Raw genomic sequence first — 17,775 nt, forward strand, 5'->3', positions numbered from 1 at the left:
GTGGTGTCCAGCAGCCCCAGCTTGCTCAGGAGGGAAAATCAGCCTGGCACTAAAGAAAGTCTGGAACACCGGTTTTCTACCCCTGCACAGTCTGTATCAGCTAGAGGTTCCTGAGACCATGCAGCCTCTTATCCACCCCAGTGCAACAGATCTTCTGATATTCTAGTGCCCACACTGAGGACAGGTAACTGGAGAAATCTGTAGCTGTTAAAGACCTTTTTTTTCTCCTGGAGTACTTCATAATATTCCACAAGCAAGCATACACAGGCCTTCTGGGAGGATGTAAGGACACTCCTGACATCCCTATCTTTTCAGTCAGTAGTTTTCGGGGTTTTTTGTTCAATATAATCATCTCCATGGTCAGAAACAGCCATGCCAAGGTGCCACCAACTCACCTCTTCTTGTGTGCTACTGAGAAACTTTTCCTCAGCACTGGCCTGAGCTAATTCCAGCAAACCAGATCTTCTCAGGTCTCATTTCATATCTGTGTGTCCCTACAACATCATCGTTTTGTTTAGTCATTGGTTAAAAGTCCAAAGGCTAAAACATTAGAGGTCCCATTTCTTTCAGACAGATTTCTACAATTTGGTATGAGACATAAAATGTGTGGCACGTGTCTGACGGCACTAAAGAGACACATGAATATCCAAGGCCTTCTGGATATTGGTGTACCTCACGTGAATAGAGAAAATGAAGCCCAGCTTGAGTCTATATGATGTCAGTGCAATACCCAGTGAAGTGAACTGCCTGCTAAACCAGCCTCAAACTTTCTGTTAGCAGGAAGGAAACTATTTGTTCTAGGGGGAAGCCTAAAAGTGAGCAGTGTACGCAAGCAAAGCCTGAGAGCATCTTAAACTGACAGGGTAGGTACAGCCTCTGATAGGCTTGGCACTCCTCAAAGTCATGGGAAAGCTGAAGAAAATCTTTTTACCAGCTCCCAGCAGTGACAGTTCACCCTCCCCCGGAGCAGTCACACTGGGTTCAGCACCACTGCAGCCCACAGTATGCCTGAGCAATGTTCCCTCCTTCACTTGAGATGCTTGTTCCCTCCATCAATCTCTATCATTTAAGGATTCCCCAGTATTAGGGAAAACAGAGTTATCATTAAAGATCATCTCCAACTCATTGACACCTCACAATTCACACACAGAGCTGGGGGGAAGGCTTTTTTACTTTGTAAGCAAGAAAAATATGTTTTACTGTTTGACTTGAAGCAAGCAAAAGAGCTGAACTAGTTTTATACACATTTTTATAATGCAAGACACTTGCAGTGTTTTGGGTATAATAAAAGCACTCAGGTTAGCTCAGTAATTTGCACAAGTCATTTAAGTTATGCTAGAAATGTATTATGGTCAAAATGTTGTTATTAGAAACCAACTCCCTGAAAAACACTAACTACTGAGAAATTATTTTCTCTGCTTTTGTAAATTATCCTAGTGTTGTTCTTCATCCATTACTGACAATAATACCTGAGTGACATGCATTATGCATTAAATATATTTATGATAATTCAGATCTATTTGTATTAAACAGTGATATCATATATTCACTTAAGATTTAAAAATGTTAAAGTTGATAGCGTACATATCAGAATATCATAGATTAGATTATAGTGGATATCTCCAGGCAATTTTATTTTATATGGAATAGAAAGGTGGAAGACTAAGCATTTTTAATCCAAAAACTGTGCTCACAACTGACCTAAAATGACAAAAATAGAGAACTTCATATCTGAACTTGTCACTTAAAGGTGAAGCAAAAATCCTTAGCAGGAAAAGGGAAAAGAATCTAAGTCATCCATAGTATATGAGCAGAGGAAGAAAATTCAAGTAATTTTACATTTGGAAGCTAAAACACTGAGCCAGTAACCACTGGCTACTGTCTAAAAGTCTGTATCAAAGATGTTGCCACTCTCCAGGTGTTAAATAATCTGTGATCTGAATTTGTAGGCGTCTCCATTGCAGAAGCCCCATCACACGACTGATATTTTTGCAGAAACAACAGAGAGGATATGAATGAACTGTTCCCTAATTATTCTGGCAAGGCAGGGGAGGACATTCTGCACTTCATTCTCTGGTGTCATCAATTTGATGTCTTTATAACTGCTAAATTAATTTTTCTGTACTTCAGGAGTCTGCTTCAGTTTTTAATCTTCTAAGGATGAAATTCACCCTGCCTTTCAAAGTCTTAGGAAGTCCCCAGTGCAACAGATCTTATGATATTCTAGTGCCCACACTGAGGACAGGTAACTGGAGAAATCTGTAGCTGTTAAAGGTCTTTCTTTTTTCCTGTAGTACTTCATAATATTCCACAAGCAAGTATACACAGGCCTTCTGGGAAGATATAAGGGCACTACTGATAAACATTTGATCTATCTAGAGACATGCAGCCAAGACTGTGTAAAAAACACCAAACCATCTTTAGCCCAACACTCCTCCAAGAGGTAGCACTTTTTTTGTGTGTGTATATATACTACAAACATAAATATACCCTACCCTGGATTGGGTATTTTGGCATCCCATGATTATTTACTGTTCACTGTAAAAATGTTACTGCTTTCATTACTCCATAATAAATATATAAATAGAACTACAGACTGGCACAGGAAAGAACCATATTTCCTTTCAACTTTTCTCTCCGTTACACCAGGTTGCTCACCCAGAACTCAGCTGAACTAATCTTGTCCTTTTCTACTGCATAGAACAGAGTTTTTCATGCCATCCTAGTCACAGAAATTTCAGATGTTGGCCAAAAAAAATCAAGATCAACTTATCTCCATATCCACAACTGAGCTCCTGTTGTCTTTATTGCACAAATGATTTTAAGAGCCATATTGAAAGAAGGAGACAGTTGTGGCCAAGAACAGATTTCACCTTCGTATAAAGAGCCCATTACAGTTGTTTATATAAGTGCCGTAATTAGAAATATACCCTTTCAAAACATCCTATCTATTTTATATAGTTTTCATGATGAGTAACAAAAAATGGCATCCAGGTTATTTTTTCTGCTTTGGTTTATGAATATTACTTATTATTAACAACAACAGATACAAATGGATACCAACAGTCCAGAGAAAGTTAAGCATCTTTTTCAAGTGGCTTGTAATGTTTACTGTTTTTCTTAAATATTTTCATTTAGGTTCAACCATTCCTCTTGCTTATTGACATGCTTTGATAATATCCACACATAAATAGCCATAATAAATATGAAGGTATCACACTTAAATTTGGGAGGTTCCCATTCAGATCATGTGGGAATGTGGGAATGAGACAATAGGCGAACACTGACTAAAACAGATGCTTACTACAGTGCAATTATTTTCATATACAAGTAAATGAGAAAATTTCATCTTTCAGTTCAAAGAGAGAAGGTGCAGGCCCTAACTAAATAGCCACAGTGCCATTATATTATCTCTGTCTTAGAGCTATTCAACCAAAGAATACTCTTACACAGTGTTAATAAATTGCATTTCAAAAATGGTGTTTTGCTAATTGATTTTCCCCTTGTATATTAATGACGTTCAAACAAGACTACCAGAATAATATAATAATAGCATTTGTACCTTTGTCCTACTAGCATAATTATTCATGATTTCAAGGTCACGGGTAAAAACATCATATTTTATAAATCTAAACAATTAGAACACTGACTTCAGATATTATAGAACTATGTGGCAACTACTAATTCAAAGAACCAAACATCATCCTACATGCATAAGTTGTATTACATCATTTCATGAATTTGAATATTAGTGGAAGAATAAGAAACCTTGATGATGCATGATTGTTTCCAATGACTGAGTAATGCAAAATATAGAACTTGCAGCAGCACCAGCATGTTTAATTCTGACAAGAAATCATGGCATTCAAACAGGAATGAGATGATCCTCTTGATTTGACTATGTTATTATACAGCAAGTCACACCACATAATGTTGGAGCTTTTCTGCAGGCAGTGTGAGATTATGTTCTTGTATTTTTCTGCCATGGTAATGCACTAAAGCATTTACTGTCTTATCCTGATTACAACTCTTTGTAATGGAAAACTAAATACCAGGACTCTGTTTCACAGATATGGAGCTGCAAAATATAGTTGAACACTGCTAACGGTAGACCTGGAAATGAAACTTAAGTGTCGCTAACTCTATCTAGTCTCTGTTCTTCGGTGGCCACAATTTAAGAAGTTTACCTGAACAGAATTTATTGTAAGGACTTGTGTCTTTAATCTCTACTCATAACACTAATTATAGTACATTTATCAGAGCTGGAAGTACCTGAATGAAACTGGTCAAGGAAAAAACCTCTTCACACTCTCATGCTACTGCCTACTTTGTCATCCATTAAGGATATGAACTTTCTGTGAACGATGTAGAAAAAGAAGAAAGAAATCTGTTTGGGATGGAGTTTCTTATGGGAAATTACATAAAGCAGAACACTCAGCTCAGTTAATGAAAAATAAAAAATTACAATTAGGTGAAAAAGCGTGTGTGCTTAATCATTCCCAGCAAACATGCAAAACTCCCCTTAGAAAGTACACTCAATTTAGAAGAACAAGTTTTTATTGTTCAGGTGTTGAGAGTAGCGATCAAGAAGAAATGTTGCTACAGGCACTTGTTTGGCTAATGCCTTTTCTTTTAAACATGGGAAATTTTGCAAGCAGAGTTTGTATTATCCCTTCATAAGTAACCCTCAAATGTTCCTTTTGTCATCTTGTAGGATTTGAAACTAATCATGTAAGTTTTTCCCCTCCCACCTTACTGGTGGCTCAGTGATTTCATCTTGCTTGACCACAGGATAGAAGTGGCTGTGTGCGCACTTTTAAGCTGAACTTATGTTTTCTAATACTTGGCACATTTTCTTACTATCTTTTCTTTCTTTACCTCCAGGTAAGCCACATAGCACAGCAATGAGCAAAGAGGTAAGACTCCAGTTAAAATGATGTAATGCTGAAAATTAAATTTACACACAAGTGTTCCGAGTCTGGGTCATAGCTGGGTCACTCCTCTGAGTGGGAGGCAATCCAGCAAGGAGCACTAGATAATGATTTCTCTAAGCTGAGGCCCCTTTCAAGAAATATAGCACAAAGCTTTACCTTGATATCTGAATCTAATCTGATCCAATGTGTGTAATTACTGATATTTGTTGTGTGGTAGTAAGAAGTTATATTATTCTGTTATATCCTGTATTATGTCTCCTATTCCTTTCAACCTACTAGTGCCCAGAAATAAGCTTTCCAGTATCTGGACCCTTACCCAGAGATAGTGGTTTAGATAAGGACTAGCTGGCTGAGGCTTTTTACAGAGCACATATTGTTTAGAGTTGGGGGATTAATTCTTTTTCTTGAACAAAGAATGGAGTTTGTCTTGGTTGTTTAGGCACAGCTACATGTGGCCAGTGCTAATTTTTTATTTTTTTTTTAATCTGTATTTATCCACTGTGTTCATTTGCTTCCAGGTATAGCTATCACACACTCCTTCATAACCTTGAGATGAGCTTTTCTGTAATGGCTTCTAAGCAGGTTCCATCTTGGGATGGCAGGAAGCACCTGCAGAACATCTCAGCTCACATATAGCTAAGCAGGCCTTCAGGGGAGACACAGGCTCTTCTAGTCAGTCCAGGCTGGTGCAACAGGCTTTGCAAAACATCTATGAGTCTAAAAAACACAATCACATCAAAAGGTAAAGCAACCCAGATAATTTCCTTCTGTTGTGCCAGTTGTCAGCCTCTTGCATGTTGCGTCACCAATGATTTTGCTCTCTACCTGCGAAGTTTCCTGCTGCCACCTGACACTGCTGCAGTCAGCCACAGGCTGACAACCACAGCACCAAGAGAGCGACTGTCAGGGCCATTTTGCATGAAGCACACGCAGCTCCTACCCAGCGAAGCCCTAATGTGTTGATTTACAGAGTCCTCTTGGCTGACATGGGAAAATGAGTCTGGTCATGGTTGATTTAACATTTTATGGGCAAAGAGTCAGCCTGCTATAGTAAGTTTGCACTAGTGGAAATATTTTACACATTTACACACAAGTCCGCGAGAAAAAAATATTCAAGATACTCCGTGGTTTTGATTCTCACATCCCTCGAGCTCTACTGAAAACAACGTGAGTTTCAATTAATTAAATACAAAGGTGCCCGTTACGGGTCAGACCCTCAGGCTGAGTAAGCAGCTCCCGGTCCGCGGGCACAGCCGCCCGAGCAAGGAGGAGCTCGGCCAAAGGCTGCGGTGGGGCGCCGCGAAGAGGCTCGGGCGCGGCCGCCAGAGCCCCCGGCCAGCCCCGCTCCCCTCCCGCCGCCGCCGCCGGGGGCCGGGCCCGTCCCGCGCCCCGGCCCCGCTCTGCCCGCGCGGGGGGCGGGCGCAGCCGGCGGGCGGAGCGGACACGGCCGGCCCCGCCCGCCCCGGCGGAAGTGCCGGCGGCCGCGGGGCTGCCCCGCGCCTCTGGGCACGGCCGTGCCCTCCCGCAGGCGTCGCCGCTCGGGCCTCCCCGCCGAGGGGGAGGAATGACTTTGTCCGTAATGAACCGAAGCAAAGCGGCAGCGGAGCGGCCGCCTACTCCGCGCTGCCGGTGTGCTCGCCCCGAGCCCGCCGCCGGAGCGGGCGGCTGAGCCCGTGGGGCCCGGCAGGCGCGGCTCCGCCGCTGCCCCGCGCTGCCGCCGGGAGCCGGGCGGGGCCGGGAGAGCGCCCGGCCGCCCTGCCCGACCGCGGGCTGCCCTGCCCGCTCTCATCAGCCCCCTCTCCCGCCGGCACACCCGCACTCCCTCCGAGACCAGCGCAGCTGGACGGAAAATAAATTCAGGGGGAAAAAAAAAAAAAAAAAAAGAAAAAGCCTGTCAAATCTACCTCCGGCTAGTTCATCGGCCGAAAAGAAAGGGGGGAAAACGCGTATGCCTGCGTGGGGTGCCAGGAGAAAGATGAGTGTTTCTTTCATTAACCTAATGGTAATTGCAAAAAGACTCCCTTTTTGTCAGCTTCACCTAATCAAAACCGAATATCTGTATGTGGCACTGACAAAATCAGTAAAACTTCACCTTCGACTTTATTGATCTGAACAGACAGGCAGAGTTTTCTATGGTGTTCAATTTAGGGAATTAAAAAAAATCACTCCGCTAACAGCATTTGGTACATTTCTAACCCATATGTCACCTCAGTGCTTTAAATAATTATATTTGCATGCAGGGAGTGATTCATAAATATGTCAGGATTGTGAAATATAGGCAGGCATTTCAAACTTTCTATTTAAAAAACATGAATTATGGCCACGAAAAATGTGTTCCCATTTAAGGGTGATACGAAGTATTTGGTGTCTAGTACGGAGGCCCATCCATCATATAGACAATAAAGAGAGTTTTTGCCTGACGTTGGAAATTTATGGTTGCCCTTCTCTGCCCTAATAACTCAAGCACTGTGTCAGCCTGTGACAGCCTTTGCAGAAAAACAGCAACCCTGTTATCAATCAAAAAGCCCTTTTACATTTTTAGCAAAACTCTGATCATCCAGACACCCTTTTAATGTATATATTACATCATTATAGATCATTCTGCACTTTTACTGCAACTCAACAAAATGATCCATCACTTTAGGACAGTCCTGATGAACGCTGATGTAAATTATTTGCACATCGCTAGTACAGTACAAAATGAAAAATGTACTTTAGGTGGAATTAATTTTAGGGTGTAAAAAGCTAAAAATGAAAGCAGTGGGGATTAGAGGAGACCTAAATGCATCATTAGGGATAACTGAAAACAACCTAAGAGTTATTAAAAATTAAGATTATTTTAACCTTTTGAGATCGTGGACCTAGAGTGTTTGAAGAAAATAGCTAAGATACATTGCGTGCTTCTTCCTGCCCCTGCCAAACATAGCTGTTTTGTAATTGAGTCGAGGATCCTTGTTCATTTGCCATTAGAGTATTTAGATAAGGTTAATTATTTGGGTTCCAGTGCCTTTTCCAGGCATATCCTCAAAACTCTTCCTTATATCTCAAAGGACGCTGTTCCTACACTGTACCGCCCTGTTGAAGATGCATCTGGTTGATGTACACAGTTTCCATAACAAAGTTGTCAATAAACGTTCTCCACATTTGGGATCCGAGTGATGAAGCTGGAGATCGCCTCCATTGTGTGCCATGGTTAATTTCTGAGGGATTACTGTAACCAAATATGTGCTTAGTTGGTACAATTCTCTCCCGTAGCCTCCAGGCTTTTGCAGAAGATAAACACAAAGATGCCTTTATGATTGCTGGGATGGAGTGATCAGACCAAGGTGTTACAAAAGCTACAAGACTTTTTTTTTTTTTTTTTTTCTTTTTTTCACTCTTAGGATCTAGACGCCAAATACCAATTCAAGTTACTTATGTACGAATTAGGAAACGTGTTCACTCGCTTTGGGCTCAATCATTTTAATCGTAGTACATTTAAAAACATGAAATGACACTAAAAATCTCCATGCACTTAACAGGAAACATACCCAGCCTTGCTCGTGTCATTGCAATTATTTGACTTGCTCTCTCCCTCTAGAAAGTTACCTTAAGGCATATTTTAAATAACAGCTGTTTGCATAAGAAACACCTTAAACATAAAAGAGGGTAGATTTGGAAAATAGCTGTTGGCAAACGGGTTTCGACACGGGAGTAAAAATTTTCACACTCACACATGAAACAATGTCAAGAAGGAAATCTGTCAAAAGGCTAAAAAGAGAAAGGTTGGGGTGGGGTTTATTTATTATTAGGTGCATTAATCTCTTCCTTATCTCGGTGCAACAAAAGGAACAAAATTAGACAAACGCATTTGAGAACATTCTAGGTGAAGGTATCTTTCCGAAAGCAGTAAGCAACCAGCCAAACAAGCAAACAAAAGTGATTTTCTGCTCGTTTAGTAAAAATGCCACTGACTACTAAAATTCACGTTCGCTTAAACGTGACTATTATTTTGAAGATGGTTCTGAAATTATCACCACTTATAAAACGATTACCTACATCTCATGCAGAGTAAAATATATATTGCTTCTATGTGTTAGGAAAGTAATTACAATCATAAGGGTAAATATTTTCAGGTACTATGCGAACAGGGGAGAGGTTTGGAAATCTTACTTTATGTTGGCAAGCTTTCCAACTATTTGCTTTAATAGCATTCTGGAATAAATACCCCACACCTCTGCTGGATACCTGGGCAGATGCATCAGTTATTAGCTAAACACATGCAGTCTCGTATTAAAAAAAAAAAAAAGAGAGAGAGAGAAAGAGGGGGAAAGAGCTTCTCTCCAAATGTATGAAATCGTGGTGGTGTATTTCTGATAACCCATCACATTTCTTATCTTCTTATACGAAGTACTATCATTCTTGTGAGGAAAAAAAAGGGAAGAAGATACACCGATACACCATCTAAAAAAAAATGTATTGCAATGAATATCTTAATAAAAACCTTGGGGTAGATAGTGAAATGTAAGTACTATCAAAGGAAATAAATTTGATGCACCGGATGGACAGACACGTAACTGAATTGTGTTACGCGTAGAAACACAACCCAGACACAACTCAGCAACTCTGCTTCTGCTAATTAAAATCTTAATCTTGTTCGAAACGGTAGTAAAGAAAGGGGGGAGAAAGAAAAACCAACCAAACAAAAAAGCTAAACTAAAGGGCCTGTAGGGTTGTTGCTGTTCCGTTTAAAAGACTAAACGCCCTTTTCCAACATGATCTACAGAAGCTGACACTTAAATGGCAAGAGAGCAAGCTCGCAGAGCAGGCACGCTGGTGTCGAGGTTTCTTGCAGTTCCCTCTCCCGAGGGAAAAATACTCAGTCCGGGTTTTTTGGGTGATCCTGACCAGGGTTTGCAGCTCGCCAGCCTGACCTGTCAAGCGGATTATTTTAGAGGGAGATTAATAGGGGAGGCGGGCTGCAATAATAATCGTTTTGTTTGATGTGACAACTTTGATAGGCGTTGATTTACTTACAAACTGATAGGCTTTTAATTGAGCGCCTCCATCCAGCTTGAGATGAAAGGAAAACCGCATTGAAAAGCTGCCCGAGTGCCCTCGAGCCTCAATACTGATTAGCCATCTCGACAGTGAATAGTTCAAGGCATTTTCAAACTTTTTTTCCTCTCTCGCTCTCCTCTCCTCCTCAAATATCTGCCAGCCCACTCCTTTTTAAGAGAAAATAAATCATTTCCATTGTGTGCAAATAAAATCGACTTGACATGCTTGCCAATAGCTGGTAGGTAAAGGAAAGTGTGGACTGGCACTTGTTAATTAATTCCTCCTTTACTCTCCTTTTTTTTTTTTTTTTTTTAAAGTTACAATTTTCCTTTGTAAAAGGAGGAAGACGGGTTCCAACCCTTGCAATTTTTATTTTTTTTTTTTTCAAAGGAATAAAAGCAACAGCCACCAAAACTTCAACAAGACTACACAAGTAAATACCAAACAGCAAACCGTCTGCACGGACTCATTAAACAAGAATCCCTCGCGAAGGTAACGAGCAGGACAGAATCCTTCTTCCTCGGCTCCAGAGAGGAAAGGAGCCCGCAGCAGGCAAATCACAAACTCCGCACCGCTTTCAAGCTGCAGCCCCGCCGCCCGCCCGATCCTACGCGTGTGCATCCTAACTCCGAGCCCCTCGCTGGGAATCGTTTTCTGCGTGTGTTAAGCGCAGTGAATAAGCTCTCATAGCTCAAAAATGCTTTGGAGGGCGCAAAGGGGAGGAGATGTCTTGGGGCTGATTTTTTTTACAAGGTTCTACATAAAAAAGTTTACAGTATTGAGTGCGATTTAAATCTTATTTCAAAGGCTGAGTAGAAAAAAGAAAAAGAGAAGTAAATGAAAAAGCTGTCCTCTGAAGTTGCTAATTAAATTACCCTCTCATGCTTCTACTTCAGCCAGCAAGATCGGGGTTCGTGCTGTTCTCCCCGCTCCGTCCCCCGCTTTTCCCGTCGGTGCGCTGCCTGTTTTATACATGTACCGGCTATCGCCTGTGCTTCCTTGGCTTACAAGTAAAACAACCCTTTCCCGAAATCACCCTCACCTCCACAAGAAAGGAGAGAGGGAAGGAAAAATGGGGAGGGAGAGCCTTCCCACAGCTGACTCTACCTTAAGACAATTAATCTTTAGTCTTTCACCCTGGGAGGCAGGATAAATACAACGAGAAAACAGATAGGAGTCTCCCCGGTCCTGTAAGGAAAACAGCTGTTCCAAGCACTTTAATGCAAATGAACACAAATGAAGGTTTCAGCTTTTTTTTTTTTTTTTTCTTCCAGAGTTTTACTGCACTCCATTTATCAATTGGACTTGACAACAAAAGAAAGAACTGGGGGAAAACCTGGGGCAGATTCAAGTCACTTCCACTCTAGATAAAGGAAAGGGGGGGGAGTTCCTTGAGGGCAAGTTGTGGGTCTTGTCAGTCCTATTGCAATATCGTGGGTTTTATGCAAGATTTCTTTCTCTACCTCCTTCCCCCTGCCTTTTAATTTTGATGGTCTTGCAAGATGACCGCGGTGATTGCAAAATGAAAGTGCGTTTATGACTCTCTACTGAGAAGTTATGCCAATAAACCTTATCTTTCAGAGAAAAGATAGAAATTACAAAGTTTGTTAAAATTAATCTCATCTTTATTAAAGCTAGAGGAGTTCCGTGTATTTATACTACTACTACTCTATACGCTATAGTAAAAGAGTAAAGTGGTTTAAATAAAATACAGCAAATATACTTACTGCGTTGCAAGATTTAAAGGGTACCGCTTGGCGGGGGCGGGGGAAGGGGGGATATACCGCGGAAAACCTGCTTTACATACACCTCGAAAGAAGAGCAGGTCATTAAAGACTATCTGACACATCTGTTTAGGGACTGGGGCAGATCGGTGTTTCAAGAGAAGAAAAAGGACTTGTTTCAGCAGATCTAAACGTGAGAAAGTGAAAGTCCTTCCTCTCGTCCAGCCCTTCCAGGATCAGCGCCTGTTCTGGTTGGAGTCCAGGTCAGGAATTGGACGCGACCCCTAAAGCACTTGCCTTGTTCTTCACTTGTCAAACGTGTTTTATCTCTAAGTGACCTTTTTGTTAATGTTGTAGATTGTGTGGGCCACCATGTCAGATCCGGAAACAAAAGTAAAAGATTGATTAACACATTTTGCCTGTGAAAAAATGTTATGGGACGAGGAGGTGGGGGGATAGTGGGAAGCAAAGTACAAAGAGAAAAGAAAAAGGCAACCCAGCGACTTGAAGGGCTGCGGATTCCGCTCGGGGCAGCCGCCGGCACCGGTAAAAAACGGGGTTGAGGGCAGAGGACTCGGTACCCTTCGGGAGTGCACCGACACAAAGCAGGACGTGTGTAACGCCCGGCTGGACACCGTGCGCGTACCCAGAAGGCTCTCAACACAGCCTAGCTAAAAATCAAACACATAAATGGCGAGCCAATACTCTCGTTAAGGCGAGGGGCCGCCTCCCCAGGCCCCCGCTGCCGGCGACCGGTTCAGCCCGGCGGGTGCAGGGACGAAGGACACTTTCGAAGAGGACGAAAGGGGAAGGGGAAGAGGAGTCCAGCAGCCCTCCCCGACAGGGTGGTGAGGGGCTGGGGAGGGCTACCGGCTGCTGGCAAACAAATCCAGTTTACTCCAAGGATTTATTCCGTAAATTAAAAGGCTTTTTCTTCCGAGGAGCCCGTCTCTCCCTCTGTTTTCCTTCCTCCCTCTCTCTCCCTCTCTCTCCTTCCCCCTTCAAGTCACACCAGGCTTGTAATCAGCAACAAAAGCTGACATAAATCAAGGGCGGATTGACAGGGGCTGACAAATAACTGATTGATTGCGGTTGGGGAGCACTGACAATTGACGGCGGGGCGGAGAGTCCCGAAAGGCGGCGGCGGGCTGTGCGTGACAGCCCCGCGTGTGACGACCTCCCCCAATCCCGCCGCGCTCCCCGCCCCGCCGCAAGCCGCGCCGCAGCGCCCCGGCCCCCGCCCGCTGCCGCCGGCGACGTGCAGGCCGGCGCTCTGCAGGTTCTCGTCCGGGCCTCCCCCGCGCTGTCAGGCGGGAGGGGCGGGAAAAGCGCCCCGCGCCCTTCCGCGGCTCCCGGGGGGGAGACGGAGCGGCGGCGGCCCCGGAGCGGAGCCGGCGGGCTGGCCCCGGGGAGGGGGACGCGGGCCGGGCCCGTAAGCGCCGAGCGTGGCGGGCGCCAGGTCGTGCTCGGGGCGGTGTGCGAGCGGCGGGGGCGGGCGGGGGGAAGGCGGCGGAGCCCGCGGCCCCCCCCCGGCAGGCGCGGCGCCCCCGGCCCCGCGGCCGCCCCGCCGCTGCCGTGCGATCCGCGCTGGCTGCGGAGGAAGAAAAACGTTCGCAGCGCGCGATGTGAAACACAGAATTAACGCCCATCCCATCCTAGGAGCGAAAACAAGGAAGGAGGGGAGGGGAGAGGGAAGGCGGACGAGAAAGGGAAGGGAAAAAAAAAAAAGAGCGAGAGACCATTAAAAACGGAGGAAAAAAAAAAGCCCAGAAAAGGGAACGTCACATCCCCTTGACCCTCCAATCACCTCGGGGTCCCATTTGATTGGAAGGCGGCAAAGGCTTTAATCTCAGACTAATTCAGCTGCTTTTGAAGTGAGTTTCTTTGCCAGATCCCGGGCTGGATGGGCAGCGGCTCGCATCACAGCTGAGCGGCGGAGGCGAGCGCTCCGCGCCGCGCCAGCCGGGGGAGCTGAGAGCGGCCGAGGGGGACCGCGGCACACGCTCGCAGCCCCCACCCCCGCCCCCAGCACAGCCCAAGGATTACTCGGCTTTTTTTCCTCCTCTTTCTCTCCGGCCGGCTCCCCCTTTCCCTCCCCCTCCCCACCCACGCCCTCCCCGCCAGAGAGAGCCACGGGACATTGTATGTTTGTTTTTCTGCTCGGGGGGCGTGTGGCTTTTTTCCTTTCTCGCCCGCAGAAAGCGAGCGAGCGTTTCCGAGTGCGAGCGGCGCCACTTGCCCCAGTTTTCATGCGAGGTTTTGGGTCATGATCACATCGCCCTCGCTTTCTGCTATAAGAAGTAGTAAGCGCAGCAGCAGCCTCAGCGAGCCCGGAGGCAGCCCCCGCCGCAGCCGCAGCGCCGCCGACCTCGCCGGGCCGAACGGGCACGCTGGGAATAACGGCAGCAGCGCCGCCGCCAAGCCCTGCTTCCACGCCGTCCCCCCCTCGGACCCGCTACGCCAAGCCAACCGCCTTCCCATCAAAGTCTTGAAAATGCTCACGGCGCGGACTGGACACATTTTACACCCTGAATACCTGCAGCCTTTACCCTCCACGCCCGTCAGCCCCATCGAGGTAAGGACCGGGCCCCCGTCGCTTTCTCTCGTCCCTGCCCGGGCGCTGGCTGTGCATGGCGGCTCCGCCAGCCGCCCTCGGCACTTTCCTGCGCTTTGAAATGCATTTATACCGGGACAGGGACATTTTTTGATCTCGAGTTAGTGCGAGAAACCGCTCCTGGGTATTGTTTCCGTGTTTACTGGGATAATTTCTAGTTCCTGTGTAAATTAATATTTTCTTTTTGCTATTTTGAGATTTTTTTTTTTTTTTTTTTTTTTTTTGTGGAGGGGTGAGTAGAAGGAACCGATCCACGCTGGGGTCACGATTCGGCCACGCAAATAAGCAGCGCTCCGAGCGCCAAACTACCTTGCTTTTGCAGGGGGTGTTTTGGGGTAGGGGGGGGACACACACGGGACGGGACGACACGGCGCGGAGAGCGACAGGCTCAAGCGTGGGTGCGGCAGGATAACTATTTCGGCTCGCCGACCGATTCTTTTCAAGTACCGACACGGATCTGTACTTCGGGGGGCCTGTTGGTCCCCTTTCTGCTCTGCCGAGGTTGCCAGTCCCCCTCTGCGTAGCTCGCTGTTTGCGGGACCGAAACTCGAAACGGAGCTGGTGGTGGGAAGGGTGTGTCTGTGGGAATGAATGATTTCATTAAGGTCTCTGCGGAGCGAGGACACCCTTCTCCGGGGGAGCCCTGCTCGCCGGCTGACTCGGGCTCTGTTTATAAATAGTGCCACCAGTCAGGGTGCAGAAATGCTGCAGTCGCTATGGTTCACGGGCGGGTTTGCGGGCCAGCGCGGCCCGAGCGATGCCGAGACGCCGAGCTCCGAGCTGCCCGAGCCGCTGCCGGGGAGGCTGGGGGCGTTGAAGGCGGCCGCGGCGGGCTCGCAAGGGATACGAAAATCCCCGGCCCTTTTTAAAGGCTTTATGGAAAATGGTGCATTCAGGGGAGGGGGCTGTCAAGTTGATGAATGCGCACAAACTGTTCGTTACTTCCAGGCTGTACTCTGCAGAAACCTACGGGACAGGAGTCCTATGTATGCAATGGGGGTTTTCTCAGACCCCGATTAAATTTCTTTCTGTGTCCTTTGATTTCCGCAGCTGGATGCGAAGAAGAGCCCCCTGGCCCTTTTGGCACAAACTTGCTCGCAAATAGGGAAGCCGGACCCGTCCCCTTCCTCGAAACTCTCCTCGGTCACCTCCAATGGCTCCGGAGGCGACAAGGACTCTAAATCGGGCCCCTTGAAGCTCAGCGACATCGGCGTGGAGGACAAATCGAGCTTCAAGCCGTACTCCAAGCCGGGCGCGGAGAAGAAGGAGCCGGGGGCGACGGGCTGCGCGGGCGCCCCCGCCGCGGGGGTCGCGGCCGGGGAGAAGTCGGGATTCCGGGTGCCGAGCGCCACCTGCCAGCCGTTCACCCCAAGGACAGGCAGCCCCAACTCCAGCGCCTCCGCCTGCTCGCCCGGGCTGCTGCCGGCCGAGGGAAAAGGCGGGGAGGACAAGAAGGACTCGGAGGGCTGCGGAAAGAGCGGCAGCTCCGGCTCGGAGGGAGGCCCGGGCACCACCAGCATCAGCCACAGCCGGATTAGCGTGAGCTGTGCCGGGATTAACGTGGAGGTCAACCAGCACCAGGAGAGCACGCCGGGCTCCAAGCCCATCGCGTCGGACTCCGCCTCCTCCTGCAGCAGCACCACCGCCACCTCCTCCACCTCCGTTCTGGGCTCCGGCCTCGTGGCCCCCGTCTCCCCTTACAAGCCGGGCCAGACCGTTTTCCCCCTGCCCCCGGCGGGCATGAGCTACCCGGGGACGCTGGCTGGAGCCTACGCCGGCTACCCGCCACAGTTCCTGCCGCACGGAGTGGCTCTGGACCCCACCAAATCCTCCAGCCTGGTGGGGGCCCAGCTGGCCGCCGCCAGCAGCCTGGGCTGCAGCAAGCCGGCGGGGTCGAGCCCGCTGGCGGGCGCGTCGCCGCCGTCGGTGATGACGGCGAGCCTGTGCCGAGACCCCTACTGCCTGAGCTACCACTGCGCCAGCCACCTGGCAGGCGCCGCCGGAGCCTCCTGCGCCCACGACCAAGCCCTCAAGTCCGGATACCCCCTCGTCTACCCCACCCACCCTTTGCACAGCGTCCACTCCTCGCTGACCGGCGCCACGCCGCCCTCGCTAGCCGGCCACCCTTTGTACCCCTACGGCTTCATGCTCCCCAATGACCCCCAGCCACACATCTGCAACTGGGTGTCGGCCAACGGACCCTGCGACAAGCGCTTTGCCACCTCGGAGGAGCTGCTTAGCCACTTGCGGACCCATACTGCCTTCCCGGGCACCGATAAACTCCTCTCCAGCTACCCCAGCTCCTCGTCGCTGGCCAGCGCAGCGGCTGCGGCCATGGCGTGCCACATGCACATCCCCACGACGGGCGCCCCGGGCAGCCCGGGCACCCTGGCCTTGCGCAGCCCGCACCACGCGCTGGGACTCGGCAGCCGCTACCACCCCTACTCCAAGAGCCCCCTGCCCACCCCCGGGGCCCCCGTGCCCGTGCCCGCTGCCACCGGACCCTACTACTCCCCTTACGCACTCTATGGGCAGAGACTCACCACAGCCTCGGCCCTGGGGTACCAGTGAGTGCAGGCAGCGGGGCTTTGACACACAACACAAAGTCTAGCGGTAAGGGAAGGAAGCCCTGCGAAACTTTATAAAAGTTGGAAAGAAAAAAAAAAAATCTGACTTTTTATAAAATAGTGTTCATTTGAGGACTGGATCCATGAGCACTGTATTTATTTATGTTAGCTTCAAGCGGGACAACGAATCATAAAGTGCATTACTAAACTGAGCTCAATAGGTAAAAGTGGAACACCCATTGTAGAATATAAATAAAAAGATAGAGGTCTTCTCTTTAATGTTACTTTAAAATTGCTATGATTGTATTGTACGTTCTTATTTAATGTCTCATTGAAACAAAAAAATTTACATGCATGTTTGTTACTAAAAAACAACTCGCAATTTGTCAGTTATAATTTCAAATTGCAATTATTTTTAAGGTGTATACCCTTGAAAGAGAATTGGTATTTTTTTGTATGTATTCTGGAAGAAAAAACAAAAACAATTCTATTCCAAAAACCTCATTTGCCTTATTTTGTTCTTTAAAAGGAACACTTAACTATTTTTAATTTTTAAGTCTACCCTGTAAAAAGGGTTAAGTAAGGTTTACGTCATGTACTAAAATAGACAATGTATCGCTTTAAAGATTAAAATTCCGTATATTTGATGTATTAAAAGGTTTTACTTTTTTTTTTTTTTTTTAAATACGCTTTGATTCTGTTATAAAACCCGAGTAGGTCTTGGATGGAGGTGACTGCTAATTTCTCCTTAAGCGTTTATTCAATTTTAATTAAAAATTAAAAAAAAAAAAACAACCAAAGTTTTTTTTTATTGTAACCCCAGGGCTCTCAAAAAATAATCAGACACAGTTGGCTTTTTTTTTTTCCTCTTCAGTAGAATTTGTTGGCACGAAATA

General features: G+C 46.9%; 1 protein-coding gene and 1 long non-coding RNA gene across 2 annotated transcripts; one reads left to right on the forward strand and one right to left on the reverse strand.

The window, feature by feature from the left end:
- Positions 1-9,249: 9,249 nt before the first annotated feature.
- On the reverse strand, positions 9,250-11,041 carry LOC148183777 (uncharacterized). Its single transcript, XR_015773306.1, has 3 exons — positions 10,850-11,041; positions 9,951-10,141; positions 9,250-9,847 (listed from the first exon to the last, which is right to left on the reverse strand). It is a non-coding gene; the product is annotated as an uncharacterized LOC148183777 (long non-coding RNA).
- Positions 11,042-13,410: 2,369 nt separating this feature from the next.
- Positions 13,411-17,536, forward strand: ZNF503 (zinc finger protein 503). Its single transcript, XM_005520507.3, has 2 exons — positions 13,411-14,273; positions 15,363-17,536. The coding sequence occupies exons 1-2, from the start codon at positions 13,965-13,967 to the stop codon at positions 16,881-16,883; spliced, it is 1,830 nt and encodes a 609-aa protein (XP_005520564.1). The 5' UTR covers positions 13,411-13,964; the 3' UTR covers positions 16,884-17,536.
- The last annotated feature ends 239 nt before the right edge of the window (positions 17,537-17,775 follow it).

Source organism: Pseudopodoces humilis, chromosome 9 (assembly GCF_049639895.1).
Source record: "Pseudopodoces humilis isolate 2021_Gansu_Grassland_sample_001 chromosome 9, ASM4963989v1, whole genome shotgun sequence".
Classification (NCBI taxonomy): domain Eukaryota; kingdom Metazoa; phylum Chordata; class Aves; order Passeriformes; family Paridae; genus Pseudopodoces; species Pseudopodoces humilis.